Genomic DNA, 16,591 nt, shown 5'->3' with positions numbered 1-16,591 from the left:
AGATGCAAAAGTCAATAAGATACTTTACTAGAAAAGAGTCAGGAGGAAAAGCTCCTAAAAATGAAAGAACAGCAGAGGAAGAGTAGGAAATTGCAGAAATTAGAGCTCTTTGAACACCTAAATAATAGTCAATCAGATAAAATCAGGGAATTCTTCTTACCTTCAGTAGAAGCCATGACTGACAACTAGGACACTCCCTGGTCTGCAGACAATACGCACAATCATATATTATGAGTACTGTAATTTCTCAAAGATCAATAATGCTCACACTTTCCACTTCTGAAAAGGTAAATACAGTGGTTATCACAAAAGTTACTTTCTGAATAACCTGCAATAGGTGAAATCTGTGAAGTGAGATAGCAGATGTTTTAGGCTGCAAAACACTTCACCACATACATTATCCACTTTTCTCAAACAGACGTGAACATTTTCAGACTTTTCTCTCTTGTTTAAACTCTCAAAGTTCCAACCTTCATAAAACAATACGTCCAATATTTGAGAATGAAAACAAAGATCTGATCACGATCAGAGATTTATGAGGATCTGGAAAGCTGAACACATTCTGTACAGGAGACACGGCACGGAGGAGATTGATTGACAAGATTTACAGCCAATCAGGACGCAGAACACGCAGATCCATTGTCTGTTTAAAAAAAAGAAAAATTGCAGCGAAAAAATCTGCAAAACAGTGAGACCGTGAAAGGTGAACCGCGATTTAGCGAGGAACCACTGTATGTCAAAATGACATCAAATGCTCTCACAGCTCTTCTTCTTGTCTGCTTTTTGTTCAATTTCTCTCCGTCTTTCAGTAAAACACCCATTTCATGTCAAATACTTGACATGACACTCTGAATTCCCTCTGGTTTTCTGACATTCCCTTTCTAATCTTCCAGTCTGTCAGGCTGTCCTCTTGCTGATAAATCTCTGCGGACCCTCATGGCTGCCCATTCCGCTGAACTAAAGTATGTGTTTTCTGGTGAATCTTATCTTCTACCTGATCTCTGACTAATCTGCAGCTTCAACTCTGTCCATGTTAAACATTTCAAATATGTCAACATATAATAAATAAATATGCTAAAACGTGTTTTGTCCACATCAAAGCAAAAGCACATAACATGCAACACTTTGCAAGTGATGTGCGGTTGTCTGTATTTGCCTCAGATGTCCAACTCCAGGTTGTGATGGATCAGGCCACATTACTGGGAACTACGCCTCACACAGAAGGTGGGAGCCTTTGTCTAGTCTTGCTTGTCAAGCTCCATTTTTAGTTTGTGTCATATCCACAGTCTACTTAACCCTTGTGCTATCCTAGAGTCTTTAACGTTGGGAGTTGGGTCATCTAGACCCACTAGACAGTGCTCTGAACCTTTTTTCTTCAATGATTTGTGATCTTCACTGGTGTCCATGGATTACATGAAATCTTTCCACCTTTATCCACATTTGTCATGGTAGGGAGAACACGTCAATGGAAGGGTGGGGTCATCTAAGATAGCACAAGGGTTAAATGACAGGAATTGTAAATAATAAAAACTACATGTGATGTGTAGGAGAGCTTGAACTGGAAGGTTGGCTGACATTTTAACACAAAGGGATCTTTTGAAAAGCAGGATGAGCCATCTTGATTTGAAAACAAAGTAGAGAAGTTTCACTTCTCATTGCCATAGTCTTTGAGTACTGTTTCCCAGATAATGGGTGCTGATTTTGCACTGTATTTCTTTGCCAGTCTTTCTGGATGTCCAAGAGCAAAGAAAGGTGGAGTGAAAACAACACCAACCAAGGATGACAAAGATGACTCAGAGCTACTGAAGTGAGTCTGTGTCTGTTTTGACAAACATCTTAGTAGCTTATATAGTGCTTTTCATTATGTAACTTTTTTTTTGCTACCAAAAGAAAAAAAAACAACCTAAGAAGAAAATAAACTTTAGGAGACACATTGAGATTGGACAAAGCTAATAAAAATAATTTTTGTTACTTGTCCTGTTCAGCCACTGAGCAAAAAGAGCTGAGGGTCTCTTCTGTTGGATCGGTTTTACAGTTACAATAGGGAGTTATGTAGCTTCAGACACATGTGGTGTATATTTAGATAAACCCCTTTTGTATTTTAGGCTAAACTTTATTCATATTATGTTTGTGTGTATTTCATTTTGGACCCTGCAGAAAAGAGAATAAGAGGGAGGTGGGTGAGGTAGGGTAACGTGAGGAACAGAGGATGAAGTAGATGGAGGCGGAAACAGAAAGACTTAGAATAGAGGAAGGTTACAAACAGAAAGGGCAACAAGTTGCTTCGGGTTTAACACTATCCCCTTCGCCTGTAGATGTTAAGGGATGCACGGTGGTGATAACTGTAACATGCGAACCAAACCAGCAGATCACGCCATTGTCTGCTTCTCTTCAGGTGTCCTGTTCCTGGCTGTGATAGTCTGGGCCACATCAGTGGGAAGTATGCTACCCACCGCAGTGCCTACGGCTGTCCACTGGCAGCTCGTCGGCAAAAGGAAGGACTCCTTAATGGCACTCCTTTTTCTTGGAAGGCCTTCAAGACGGAGGGCCCAACTTGCCCAACACCAGGTTGTGACGGCTCTGGCCATGCTAATGGCAGTTTCCTGACACACCGCAGGTGAAGATCTTTATAAATACATCTGTAAGGCTGCAGGACTTTTATCCTGTTCCTACTGAAGACCATTAAGACATGCTCTAACATGGATGAACAAAATATAAGACACTAAATGAAATTAATTCAATAATGCTAGTAATTAATTTTAGTTGAGACCATTCCAATAATTACATTACATATTTGTTGACGTAGTCCCCTGTAGTGAGAAACTCCATGAACAGAGAGTAGAAATACAAATTTATAACAGAACTAAACTTGATGAGGGTGACCATCTGCTCTGATCATTTGGGGTTAAGGTGGGCATGAGGAGAAAAAAACAAAAACATTAGAACCTAAATGATGACTGCAATTTATAACTAAAATGTTTCATGTTGATGATGGTTCTTCAAGGATTTATTTTTCTGTTCTGTTCTGTGGGATTACAGTCTGTCAGGATGTCCCAGGGCATCGGCCAATAAAAAGAAGACAAAACTCCCTGGAGATGAGTATATTACTGCAAAATTCAGAGCAAGTGATGGTAAGTAATGGGATTGTGTCCAGTGTAGTTTGTGTACTCAAGGAAGCTGAGTTCATGAACCTGCAGAGACTCTAGAGCAGAGGTCTGCAAACTTTTTCAGGTCACAGACCGGTTTATTTTTCAGACATTTTTTCACCGACTGGCTGTACGAGGCTAAAGTGGACGTTTTTTATTTAGCTTCCAGTTTCCCTTTCCTTTTGAGGGTAATGTTTATCTTCGTCCTCTGTAAAGTATCTCCAGCTACTTTAAACGTTATATGTACACTACATTTCATCTAGGAACCGTTAAAAGGTAACGTAGATTTCCTCCCAAACCATAACTGTCAAAGTGGAAAAATCAGACGCTTACTTTAAAGGTGCAATGGATAAAAACAAAAAAAAAGCCCCAAAATCTGCCATTTTCTAAAAATAATCATAAACGTGAAATTTGAACGACTTTATTAGCAGCATCCTCGTAACATTGGACAGCTGGTTAATGAATATTTTGCATTTTTCTTATGATCTGTGGGACCAACTGTCTAAAGACTCCTGGTTTTTGTCTGATTTCTTGTATTTCTTGTATTCATGTATTGTGTAATCGACGACTCTTCTTCTGTTTCCTCATTGGCTCTTTTCTGCCAAAAGGAACTCTTTTTTGTTAACTTTGCTAGCTTGGGAAGCTATGGAAGACAATGTCAGGGTAGACAGATATCTCACTGCTTTTACTGTCACTCAGTTCTGGACAACGATGAAGACATCAAGCAGCTCAACAAGGAGATCAGTGAGTTAAACGAGTCCAACTCAGAAATGGAGGCTGACATGCTGCATCTGCACACTCAGGTGAGTTCGGCTCCACAAGAAAGGGGAGCTTTCATCCGCTTAGAGTGTTTCGACATTTTCTGCAACCACATCGAAAGGAAACTATGAATTTTGTTGCATTTGGAAAAAAAAACTGTGTGCGGGCTCCTTTTGTCCAATCCTAATGTACAGCACGCCAAAATGATGGGAAGAACCTTACCTAAACCGCTGTACTTAGCATTTCCACAAACAGAAACTGTATTAAAACCCATAGCAAAAGTATAAAAGCATGTCAAACACAACCTTTTGGTACATGTTAACACTTTAAGCTACACAAACATGAATGGTCTCTTATTAGAGCTGATTGCGATAATCTCTTGTGGCTGTGAAACTACAGTATGTGAGCTCTCACTAACTGTGGTCAAACATGGAGGATGTGCCAAAACTACTTCACAACAAAGTGCTGCTGCAAACACGGCTGCATTACAGGAGCAACAACAAAAATGCTTCCAAGGAAACAATTAATAGAAGTTTTCTCGTCCAATACTAATGAGGGCTTTATGCATTTCAGTTTTATGCTAGCTCATTTAAAATCAACACACTGTGATCGAGTCATTTCAGCAACAGGAAATGAACACAATGACAGCAGATTAAGGCAGAGAACAGACAGGAATTAGCTGAATTGATTAGAATGTGTGCCGGTCAGACAACAGACAGAAGAAGTGTCTGAAAGTGTCTTTAAAACTTAGTGAGAATAAAACACTGACTATTACTATATATGGGCTACAGTACCATATTTTATATCAAGGTCTGGGTAAATACTCCATTCTCACTGGCCGAGGGTGTCCGTTAAAAAGTGATGATGGACACCTACAACACAAGTTCCAGTCACATACAGAATGCTGCCGGAAAGTTCTAGATTATTGCACTGGCCTAAATAGCAGTTGATAATCGAAACAACAGAAACTTGGAACATAGATGGACAGACGTAATTCATCACCACAGCAAGGTGGTAGAAAATATCTCTGTCCTTCAAATGTCTCAATAGTTGGGGTTCCATCACACATATGCGCAAAACTTTATCCAAATTCTAGAAATGTCCTTATTTTTCCTAATTATGCAAATAAACCAACTCCCGGATAAGTCAGAGGACATGGAAAATCTATCTTTGAGGATAAATTCAGTCTTCGGTCCCTCATCCCAGGCATCAGCAGGGGAAAGGTCCAATTGATCCCCTGATAGCTGAAGAAAAGACCCAGTGGTCTAGAGTGGTAGAGGTCGCTAAGGCTGTGGAGCTGATAACTTTGGCTAAAAGGTTGGTGACGTGTCGATAGAGCTGTGCAAGGCAGCCTGGAGGAGGACGAACAGACAATAGTTTGTGTTACAGATGAAGGACATTTTAAAAGACAAACGAGATCCAAACGACCCAGAGCAGAGGGAACATTTTTGGATGAACGTCATAAAGTGAAAGTGACAGAATTTAAGGCTGTTGATCTTCCAAATGAAAAGCTTCACTATACCTAAAAAAAAAAATCCACGATTTAAGACAGTTCTATAGCTTCGTGACACAGTTCTAAACTTTAAGATGAAGTGCAAAGTAAATATGTTGACTACCTTCTTCTGAAACATTTCTGTTGAAATCAGTGACTGATTCTGTTTTCTTTGAGCTACTGGACCCTGGGTTTTTTTCTGCTTCAGATATCTTCAATGGAGAAGAACCTAAAGAGTCTTGAGGAAGAGAACGAACAGATGGAGGAGAAAAATGAGGCCTTGTTCCTGGAACTATCTGGCCTTAGTCAGGCTTTGATCCACAGCTTGGCTAATATTCACCTGCCCACCATGGTAAGTTCTGTTTTGAGGATTTTCTGTTTTTGATAACAACTGTTTCTACCTTTTCGCCGTCTGAACCTGTTTAAAAGAAATGTTTTGAATTACAGTAAAACCATCACTTTACAAAGATGTCAATTCAAATACTTGAAATGAATAAAAACTTGAATTTAAAAGGTCTGCACTTTTGCCTAACTTTCTCCTTAAAAAGACAAAATCATGTTATCATAAACATTAGAAAAAAAAGGAAAAAGCATTTCTTATTGTGCAGTCAAAAATATTTTAAATAATTTTTTCAAAATTGCCAAAAATTTGCCATTTCTAAACAATTTCTGTACATGAAAAATCACATAAAGTCCAATGTTACTCACCATTTTTGTTTCACCAGTAATGTTAGGTTGGGGGTGTGAGGGGCTGTTAGCTAGCAGGAGAAGGTCTTGACAGATGGGTGATGGGAAATGGGGGAGGGCTAACTCTGCGCCAACAGTCCCGCCCACAATTCAGAGGTGAATTTCTGACGAAGTCCTGCTCTGCAGAAATTATGTATAACCCTTGTGCTATCCTAGGCGCTTTAACGTTGGGAGTTGGGTCATCTAGACCCACTAAACAGTGCTCTGAACCTTTTTTCTTCAATGATTTGTGATCTTCACTGGTGTCCATGGATTACATGAAATCTTTCCACCTTTATCCACCTTTGTCATGGCAGGGAGAACACGTCAATGGAAGGGGGGGGGTCATTTAAGATAGCGCAAGGGTTAAGAGAACAAAACTTCATTTTTTTATTTTGGCTACAAATATATAATTACAGTATAATTAAAAGACCACTGGGTAAACTTTTACAATTGATCAAAAGATGATCGGAGTGGGACTTTAAAGAAGACAAAACCTAAATATTGTAATCTTTTCAGGTCTCATCACTGCAGACTTTCAGGTTATCAAAATGTTAACCTAATCTGCCCAAGAGAAAAAAACACCATTCCATAATTGCTATCCTGCAACCTTTAGATGTTTGTTAAAAAGAAAACTTGAGGAATCTGTTCTGTAGACTTAGTGTGTCAGACGGTGAAGGTGAGGTTTTATTTAGGGGCAAAAATAAAGGAAGAATTTCTTTCTTGTCACTGCTCCTTTCCAGTCATGAAGATGTGTGGACTCATGATGCAATGAATGTGCTAATGTATTGTGGTACACCTCATGAAAGGAAGGCGTAAACACAAGATCTTTGCACAGATGTGAGTTCTATGGCATCTGATGGCTGCAAACCTGTCTGTTCAGCAGGAGCCAATGACAGAGCAGAACTTTGACAGCTACGTGGACACGCTGACCCAGATGTTCACCAACAAAGACTGCTACCAGAACCCTGAAAACCGGGCGCTGCTGGAGTCCATCAACCAGGCAGTAAAGGGCATTGAAGTGTGATGACGGACTAACAAGTCCTGGGACCACCTCTAGATGACAGCCCTTTGTTTTTTGATCCAAACCTTTTAGATGCTACAATGAATTCCTCGATGCTGGAGCTTTGTCCTGTTATTTGGATTCTTTTTTTCTGTTTGCATGTTACTTTTGTCATTTTTAAAAGTGGAGTGTGTGCAGACTCACTGTGAGGAGTAAATACTGACAAAAGCATGGAGTGCAGTTCTGAGCCTGGACTAAATAGATTCTTAGTAAAGGAGCATATCCCATTTTCACCCATAAATGTCATTAGTGCACATGAGCATCTTGTTGTTGCACCTTCATTAGCTTGTAGGTTCTTATAATTGATGTGTAATATTTTCAGTAAAGTGCAATTGTTACTTTAATAACTAACTTATTTATGTCTGTCTTATTATATTATGTGAACTATTTATTATTGGTTATTTTCTTGTTTAAGTATTACTGAATAATTCTACTTCAGATTTTGGATAATCAACAAAAAATAATTTCCTCTGCACTGTTGAGCAAGACTAAATATTTTAGGATATCAGCTAAAAATTATTTTATATATTTATTGTTTATTTAAAGTACTGGAATCTTTTTATGCGCAAATGTTTTGTAACACAAATTTTTAAATAATTTTGTAAAGATTTTTTGTGACATTTGTTTTACAGGATTTTGCTTCCCTTCCCCCTTAAGTACAATTTTACACCATGCGAAAAACTTTCTGCATGTACATGGTACTTATTTGGCTTAGATATTACTTTTGCATTGTTTCTGTATTACAATGGTTGTGAACACATTAGACTTAAAATAAAGGTTAACCCACAAGAACCGTTGTTTTTCTCTTTTGGTACATGTGACTTGTGTGTCCCCAGGATTAGCCTTTGCAGGCCTCAGCAGGTCAAAGTTAACAACATTTCAAGGTCAAGTTCTGTAGTGCTGGTATTCCTCAGGGCTGTGTTAGCTCTCCCTTTCTTTACACATTGTACACAAACAACTGTAGGAGTAGTGAGCCTAACAATTACATAACAATTTCTCAGATGATCCTGTGATTCTTGCTCAGAGATGACCCTCCTTCTCTCTACATAGATGAAATCTCCTCCATTATCCCTTGTGCTATCCTAGGCACTTTAACATTGGGAGTTGGGTCATCTAGACCCACTAGACAGTGCTCTGAACCTTTTTTTTCTTCAATGATTTGTGATCTTCACTGGTGTCCATGGATTACATGAAATCTTTCCACCTTTATCCACCTTTGTCATGGTAGAACACGTCAATGGTCATCTTGACCCCATAGGATAGCACAAGGGTTAAAATCTGGTGTGATAACTATCGTCTTGTATTTATTCAGAAAAAGACCAAGGAGATCATCTTTGATCCACGGGAGGTGAGAGCACACAGCCCAAATTATGCATTTTGACCGCAAATTTAGACCCAAAACCGCCCAAACTGGCAACACTGCTGCTAGCTTCCTTTGTAGACGTCACAGTGAGCTGTGACGTTACTTTCTGTTAAGCAGTTAGCCGCTCAGCCAGTTAAAATTTCAGAATAAAAGCACTTCCATTGCAGCTTTACTTCCGTTGTGAGTTAATGTGTTGTGTTGTGAGTTATTGTGTTGTGTTGTGAGTTATTGTGCTGTGTTGTGAGTTAATGTGTTGTGTTGTGAGTTATTGTGTTGTGTTGTGAGTTAATGTGTTGTGGGGTAAGTTAATGTGTTGTGTTGTGAGTTATTGTGTTGTGTTGTGACCCTTCTGGGCCACCGTAAATTCCAGCTCAGACGAGGAAAACAAAAGCGTTGATGGATCTATTTGTCTGCAAGTGGATGCCTTGGAATGGAGCAGAGAAGGGAAACTTTGGCCCGCCTGTGGCAGTTAATGTGTCACAAGCCCGAGCTTTTTCTAACCGCAGGTTTTTCATCATCTCCTGTTCCGTCATGAATAAAGAAATACTCAGAAATATAGTTTTCATCTAAAATCCTTTTATATATGTCCTCCATCAGGAGTAAAAGGCTCCTAAAACATGTTAAAACACCAAAACACCATTTTTATTGGAGTCTGTCTTTGTGGCCTCCAGCTAAAAATTCAAAGGCAATATCTTCTTTACAGTTGATTTTTAAAAACAAACATTCAATTTCTCTAAAAAGTTCTGATTCATTTAATGCATGTTATTTAAGATATATATATACCGTAATTTCCGGGTTATAGAGCGCACCTGATTACAAGCCGCACCCACTTGACTTCAAGTAAAATGTGTACGTCTTTCATACATAAACCGCACCATTCTAAGAGCTGCATGTTGTAGACCAACACGATCAGCCTGACACTGAATATCCTGACTCACAGTCTTGAGACAGTTTCGTTCTCACTGTCGGAGGAGTCAGCATTGCGTCAGCCCATGCATATGAACGTACCCACATCTGCCAAACAGCATGCAACTGACTTCTGTTCACAAGTTCCTCAGTTATGTTTTTTTTTTTTTTTTTTTTTTTTTTAACTTATTGACAATTGAGGTATCATGCATAAAATTACAAACAGTAACCATAAAATCAACATTACATCCCTCAGTTATGATGAGGAAATTTACACCCGCGATTCCCCATTTCCTATGAGTCTTAGGGCCTTAAGGCGAGGCTAACCCCCGGGTCGCCACACTGTTGTGCGTGTTTAAGAATGAGCAAGGAGCAGCGGTGGATAGAGGGGAGAACAGGGGAGCAGGTCTCCTCTCCTTCCGCTTGTGTCGTGTCGGCAATATGGTAGTAACAGGGCTGGTTAAAAAAACATACCAGTAAAAGAAAGCAGCGGCGACTGAAAAGGGGGCGCCTCAGCACGATATGCACGCCTCTGCGCAGCGCGTGCGCCAGAAGTTTCCTTCCACAACAGTGACACACTGTTGCTCCGCGGACGCCTCTGCGCTCCGCCCTTGCCCCGCGGGCTACTTGTCTCTCCCTTCCTATCTTCTCCGACACCCCTCGTGAAGGGGGCGCCAGGGAGGAGCTTTGCTTTTCAAAGCAAAGTTCCGCTCAGTCCTTAGAAACTGTTCAAACGATCACATGGATCTGTGTTTCCAGTCGTGTCCCGACAAAATAAAAGCTGATGTTATTCCCACATATTTACGTGCAGCCAAGCTGCAGATTACGGCATTTCCCGTATCGATTTATGTTCATTAAAGGCTAAATGTTGTTTGTCAGCGCATGTTAGCCTTCACCTCCTAATTAACCCTTCTTCCGGCTTCATGTGCCACAAAAAAGCACTGACCACACCGATTAAAAATAAAATGATGAGCGAACAGGCGCTTCATAAAAACCATAACAATAATAAAAGCACGTTTAAAAGATCATCTCGAATATTACGGAGCTGCTAAAAAGATGGGCTAGTGTCACTGTGACTCAGAGGTAAATTCACTCCTGAGCATGCGCTGTTCTCTCCGTCACGCAGCAGACCGGCTTTTCCAAACCCGTTAGTGATGGTGGATTTTTTCACGTTGCTTTTAGCTTGAAAGCCGTGTCATATTGTAGTGGCGATCACGTGCACGTTGGGTCTAATGGCACCTAAGGATTGTGGGATGCGGCTGGGCATGGGTGTTTCTTTTTGTTGAACCATGAGTGAAGTGTCTAAGACCTGAAGTCAAGTCCATGCTGTTTGGCTGCTTATAGGTATGTTGAAAACAATTTAGATTGCTGCTCGAAGTTGAATCACGCATCCAGTCTCCACTCCGAGAGCAATAGAACCCTCAAGGCGGCCTGCAAATAAATCCATAAATTAGCCGCGTTACTGAATAAGCCACAGGGCTGTAAGCGCATGACAAAAGTAGCGGCTTAAAGTCAGGAAATTATGGTATATATATATACATGTTAGGATATAGAAAAAATATAAGAACAATGTATAAACCAAGAATAACATTTAAAATAGGCTTAATTTAAAAAAATAAGCATTATTAAATGATGTCATGACTAGTGAGCTGAACTGGTGAATGATGTCATTGCTCCCAGAAAATAAACCAGTGGACTCTGTTAACATGAATGATGTCATCATGATGTCATGATGTCATCCGATGTCATGATTTCATTTGACATCATGACATCTGATGGCATCTGATGTCATCAGATGTCATGATGTCATTTGACATCACACAATGACATCATTTGAAGTCAGAAGGCTTCCAAGAAAACTCTTGTATACGTGTGCTTTCAAGCTTCTAACTGTTCTGAACGCGCACGTTGAAAAAGCTGGACGAGAGCACAAAGATTTCCAACCACACAACATAGACAGCCGCCAACTTTCCAAAAACGGAGAGGCAATACAGAGTCTGGTCTTCATCAACACCCACTTTAAGACACCATATCAATCACAAACAATGTCTGTGAACACAGATTTCAAAAAGGTGAAACCTAAGGTGTCCGTTCAAAAGACTGAACGAGTGGAAAATTGGTCTCCAAAAAAGACAGACGCCAATGTTCCAACCCAGGTCAATAACGGAGAGGTCAAAAAGAAGAAAAAGGTCTTCAATAACGCCAATAAAGTAGTGTATAGTTTCATGTCAACATCTGAGGACAGGAACTTGCTCAGGACAGCCCCAGAGAGGAGCAATCACTACACCAAAAACAACACTAAATATGTGGATTATTGGACCAAAAAAGAGGTACATCAGCCTCAGAAGAAAATGGAAACAGAAAGTGACCTCCTAAAACAGATCGAGACATTGAAAGAAAAACTGCAGAAGAAGGAAATGTTTCTGGATCTGGAAGAACAGAGGAGAAGTTCAGCTCAGACAGATTTGGACCTGTACATTCCAGTATTGGCACAGATGGAAAAAGAGTTCCAGGTGGAGCATGAACGTGGGCAGGTTTTGGATAAGGAAATCTCCAAACATAAACAGGTCATTGGTGATTTCCAGAGTCATGAGGTTGAATTTACTAAAGAAGTTCAACCTACTCAATCCAAACTCAAGAAAGGACAGAAAATTCTGTGTTTGAATGAGCTTGATGACTTTGGGGAAGTTGAAGAATTAAAGAATCTAAAATCACAACTTGATGAGTTGGTGATATCCAATCTGGACCTGAAAACCAAGTTGAAGCTGCAGGAAAAGGAAACAAAATTGCTACAAGAGCAAGTAACTGAGCTCAGCAAACATCTGGATGGTTTCAGCTTAGGCTGAGTTTTCCTGCTAAAGAAGCTCAACAGCAGAGACTGAGAGAAGGAGGTGGGAAGTCATTGGGATATAAATAGTTGGGTTGTCATGGTTACAGGGGTATTAGCGTTGAAAATGACAGTATGTCATTGGGATGTAAATAGTTGGGTTGTCATGGTTACAGGGGTATTAGCGTTGAAAATGACAGTAGGTCATTTTGATGTAAATAGTTGGGTTGTCATGGTTACAACCCAACGATTGGTTAGGGTTTGAGACTTTTAGGGCTGCAAAGAAAGGTGTGTACTTTGAAAATACTGTAAATCAGTCCTGCTCCATCCTGGTCCTCTGGATCACTTTTTAGAATATTATATATGATAAAACTGCGGGGGGGAAAGAAAAAAAAAGACTGTTCACTTTGGGGGTGGGGGGGTGGTTGAAAAAAACAGGGCGGCACGTTGGTTTGTTGGGTCGACTTTGTGTCCTGACAGACCCGTGTCTGTGTGGGTTTTCTCCGAGGGCTTCGGTTTCCCCCCACTTATCCAAATTCACTTAAATAGATGGTGTGGATCTTTCAAGGTCCTTAAAGCATTATCTGACCTGACATTTAGCTTTGGATTCACTGAATATCTTGTTAGGTACAGATACATGTCACCACACTAAACCCTGGGTTAGTTTAAGGGTTTCAGAAGCTAAGTACACAGAGATTTTGAATGCGAATATATAAAAACAGGGCGGCACGTTGGTTTGTTGGGTCAACCTTATTACCTGACAGACCCGTGTCTGTGTGGGTTTTCTCTGAGGGCTTCAGTTTTCCCCCACTTATCCAAATTCACTTTTGTTGACAAACTAAATTTATCTACAGAGAACACCCAAAATTATTGGTAGCAAATTTAAAGAGGTTGAGCAGGCCTGTGGGTTTCCTCAGAGAACTTCGGTTTTCCCACCCAAATTATTAGTAATTGGCAAACAAACAAATTTTTCCCCTCCCTGAATCGCCACCTTATCGTGGTGGAGGGGTTTGAGTGCCTGAATTGACCCCAGGAGCCCGGTTGTTGGGAGCATTTGCCCTGCCCTTGTTAGGGTCAAATGTCCCATCATGATGGTGTAGCTCCTGGGAGACTTCAGGCAGGACTAAGGGCGATTCAAAAGATCCTCAGAAAAACAGAAACAGCAAAGATCCAGTTTCTATGTCCTAAACAAAACTCAAAAGCTTCCTTCCATGTTTGGTCAAAAAATAAAGAGACTGATAATGGTATGCCTGCTTTAGCAGGTTAGGGTTCGATTCCCTACGGTGCTCTGCCAAACTGACTTTTATACATGAAAAGATGAGCATTGCAACCATAAAGCTGGAGAAGAAAAGACCAGACGTTTATTCATTTGTGGGAGATCATTGATTTTTTCAGAATGGTCTTTTCTTCTCCAGGTTTATGGTTGCAATAAAGCTGTCTGAATTTTTTGGAAGCACTTGCCTTCTTCCTGAACTTTGATGGGGCGCCATCAGACTGACATCATGTGACCAGTTCACCCCAACATTGTCTAGCGCAGTAACTAGAGAGCTGTCTATGTCATCAGCTGTTGTTGTGTCCAACAAATAAAGAAACTCTGCTGTAACGTCTCTTCAACACCTCTAACAAATATGCACAGTTATATGTGATGTTGCTGCTTTCATCAAACGTGACTGAAAATGCTATAAATGACTGGATTCCTTCATTTGGCATCCAAGTCTCCTCAAAGATGTTGGTTCTGCAATCGTAATCCTTGACCGACTCGTGTTGGCAAAAGTGGACTGCTTTTGGGGCACCAGACTTCTGCAGCCTTCAGCATTTTTCTATGAGTTCACCATCAGAAAATGGTTCGGATGTTTGCACCAACTTGTCTAATAAGGTGTCTGTCACTGCTCCATCACTGATGTCCCGGCTGCAGAAAATTCAGACTGTTGTTCTTCAGTCCAGCTAATAGTTACTAAATTTTCTCTTTTCTAAACTGCAAACGGTGAAACTTTTCTTTATGATGAGTCTCATAGTGGTGCTGAATGTTATATTCTTTGAGCACTGCGACCAGCTGATGACATACAAAGTATGCAGGTTTTGCATTCAACTCCTTGAAGAAATAAAACTCTGTTCATTTTTCCTGGAAAGCTCAGCACTCATTTTGGTCATTAGTGCGTCACTAATCATTCTTATAGCAACATAACAGTGGTGGGGCTTGCGCTGAACCAAACTACTGCTTACCCAGACTCAGAGCTGTTAGGTTTCACTTTTGGCACGTGCACAGATATTCTGTTTCACCTGTTTTGCTTTTCCTTTGCTCCCCAGTGGCGGAAATGCGCATTTCTGTTATTTCTTTAAAAAAGCATAACTCGCCACAGGAATGGACTAGAAGTGTGCCTTTTTTTTTAAACATCCTTATAATTTTTACTCTTTGTGGGCGGGCCAGATTAAACCATCTGGCGGGCCAGTTACGGCCCACGGGGCGTATGTTTGACACCCCTGGACAAAGGAAAGAATGAATGGGACCATGTATATCGTCAGATTTTGAGTGAAAACCTCCTTCCATCAGCAAGGGCATTGAAGATGAAACGTGGCTGGGTCTTTCAAAATGACAACAATCCCAAAAAGATGAGGATCAGGAGATAATCATGTGGTCAGATAAAAAACCAAAACAGAACTTTTTGGTGTAAACGCCACTCACCTAGTTTGGAGAGAGACGAAGGCTGAGCTGCATCCTAAGAACAACATGCCCACTGTGAAGCATGGGGGTGGAAACATGCTTTAGATCTGCTTTTCAGTAAAGAGGACACGACAATCTCCCTGTATAAACAAAGGATGAATGATGATCACTTTTATGATGAGCTATTGGGTAAAAACCTCCATTCATCAGTGAGAGCATTGAGAACTATATTGTGTGCAAATCTGCAGAAGACCGACAGGAACTTTTGACCATGGTTCCATTACACAGTGATTGCTGACCAAATAGTTATTTTTACACCAATATGCTCCTGATTACCAGCAATGCAATGTGTCTTCTGCAGAGGACATTTCTAAACCTGAATATCTTTCAGTTGCGTACTACTGAATACCTTCTTTTTAGTATCTAAAGGGGACATGTGGGGATGTAGTGAAATCAAATGTGAAGGAGTGGGCCTCTGGGAATTGTGTCTTTTGTGGATAAAAAAAAAGTTGATTTTTCAGATAGTCAGGAGGTTGTACAGACATTGACTGTATAATATAACTCGACGAACCATGTGTGATGTCCCCATAGACTGTAAAAATGATGGACAAATTGAGGTGTGACGTCATCCATAGAAAATGCCTTACCTGACTTAATCAGGCCAAATCCCTCATCATTGCTTCCTGACATGGACGCCGCCATATTGAAATCAGTCGGCAGTGATTGGGCTGCCTCGTTCTGAGTCATCGTATCTATGGCAACTACTGCTGCCAAACAGGAGTGAGCTTATTGTGAGACCATCTCTTGCTGCTACATTTCTATTGAAAATGAAATTGCGCAAATTGGATTTGTGATAATAAATTTGCCTAATGGAAACATGAAAATTTCTGAAAATACTCACATTTATCAAAAAATAAGCTTTTGTGCTTAGAGGATTTTCTGAGGTGTATCGAAAGGGACATGTTACGCAAAATCTGTAATGAAAACACTTTTTGAAAATTAAATAAGTCACAAGAGCAACAACTCTGCACAGGTAGACAGCTTGGAACCATTTTCTTAATGATTCCACTCTGGGACCGCAGAGTTGCCGGAGCCCGTCCCAGCTACTGTTGAGCGAAGGAGGGATACAGCCTGGACAGGACGCCAGCCTGCAGTCGCCCCGCTGGATCCCGGCATAGCAGATGGCCAGAGCGATTTAGAAACCAATATCGTATAATTTGATTCTAGTTTTCGTTTTTCCCCTCCTGAACTAATGTGGGTTGCAGAGACACAGTAGTCAGGGAAAGCAGTTTTACAGCGGGAGTGGAGCTAATACCAGGGGACTGATTGATCTCATGAACATGATTACAGATGGTTTTGTAGAATTTTTTTAAAAATGAATAAATCCAATCTCTAAACATCATCCATGTCCTCCATACATTGTAATGAGATATGCACACAGATATTTGAATGCATCTGCTGTGAATGCAAGGTATTGTTCACATCCGTGTTTTTGAAGGACTTATAGCGTGAGTTGGTTTGTGTTTATTCGCAATTTTAATTTGGTTTGATTTCTAGAATTTTAATAACGTTTTTCACATTGTTGTGATGGAAACACAGACTGTATTCAGCTTTCCCCTTTAGCCAGTCAATGACGCGGCTCGGGAG

The 16,591-nt window shown here is 40.4% G+C and overlaps 1 protein-coding gene across 3 annotated transcripts in view; it reads left to right on the top strand.

Annotated features, from left to right (window-relative positions):
- The window catches only part of myt1a (myelin transcription factor 1a), a 42,249-nt gene extending 34,271 nt beyond the window's left edge, over window positions 1-7,978 (top strand). The window contains exons 15-22 of one of the 3 annotated variants that reach the window (XM_011473018.4): window positions 894-962; window positions 1,162-1,224; window positions 1,724-1,807; window positions 2,396-2,617; window positions 3,040-3,131; window positions 3,846-3,949; window positions 5,606-5,749; window positions 7,010-7,978. In XM_011473018.4, coding sequence (XP_011471320.1) covers window positions 894-962; window positions 1,162-1,224; window positions 1,724-1,807; window positions 2,396-2,617; window positions 3,040-3,131; window positions 3,846-3,949; window positions 5,606-5,749; window positions 7,010-7,150 — 919 coding nt within the window. In that variant the 3' untranslated portion in view covers window positions 7,151-7,978. Of the gene's footprint in view, window positions 1-893; window positions 963-1,161; window positions 1,225-1,723; window positions 1,808-2,395; window positions 2,618-3,039; window positions 3,132-3,845; window positions 3,950-5,605; window positions 5,750-7,006 lie in introns of all 3 variants that reach the window. The other 2 variants (XM_011473017.4, XM_011473019.4) reach the window with 2 other exon arrangements.
- Window positions 7,979-16,591: the final 8,613 nt, after the last annotated feature.

The sequence above is a fragment of the Oryzias latipes genome, chromosome 7, assembly GCF_053564925.1.
Source record: "Oryzias latipes strain Hd-rR chromosome 7, Olatipes_Hd-rR_3.1".
NCBI lineage: Eukaryota > Metazoa > Chordata > Actinopteri > Beloniformes > Adrianichthyidae > Oryzias > Oryzias latipes.
The sequence above is the reverse complement of the archived record's forward strand: the minus strand, read 5'-3'. Positions and strand labels throughout refer to the sequence as shown.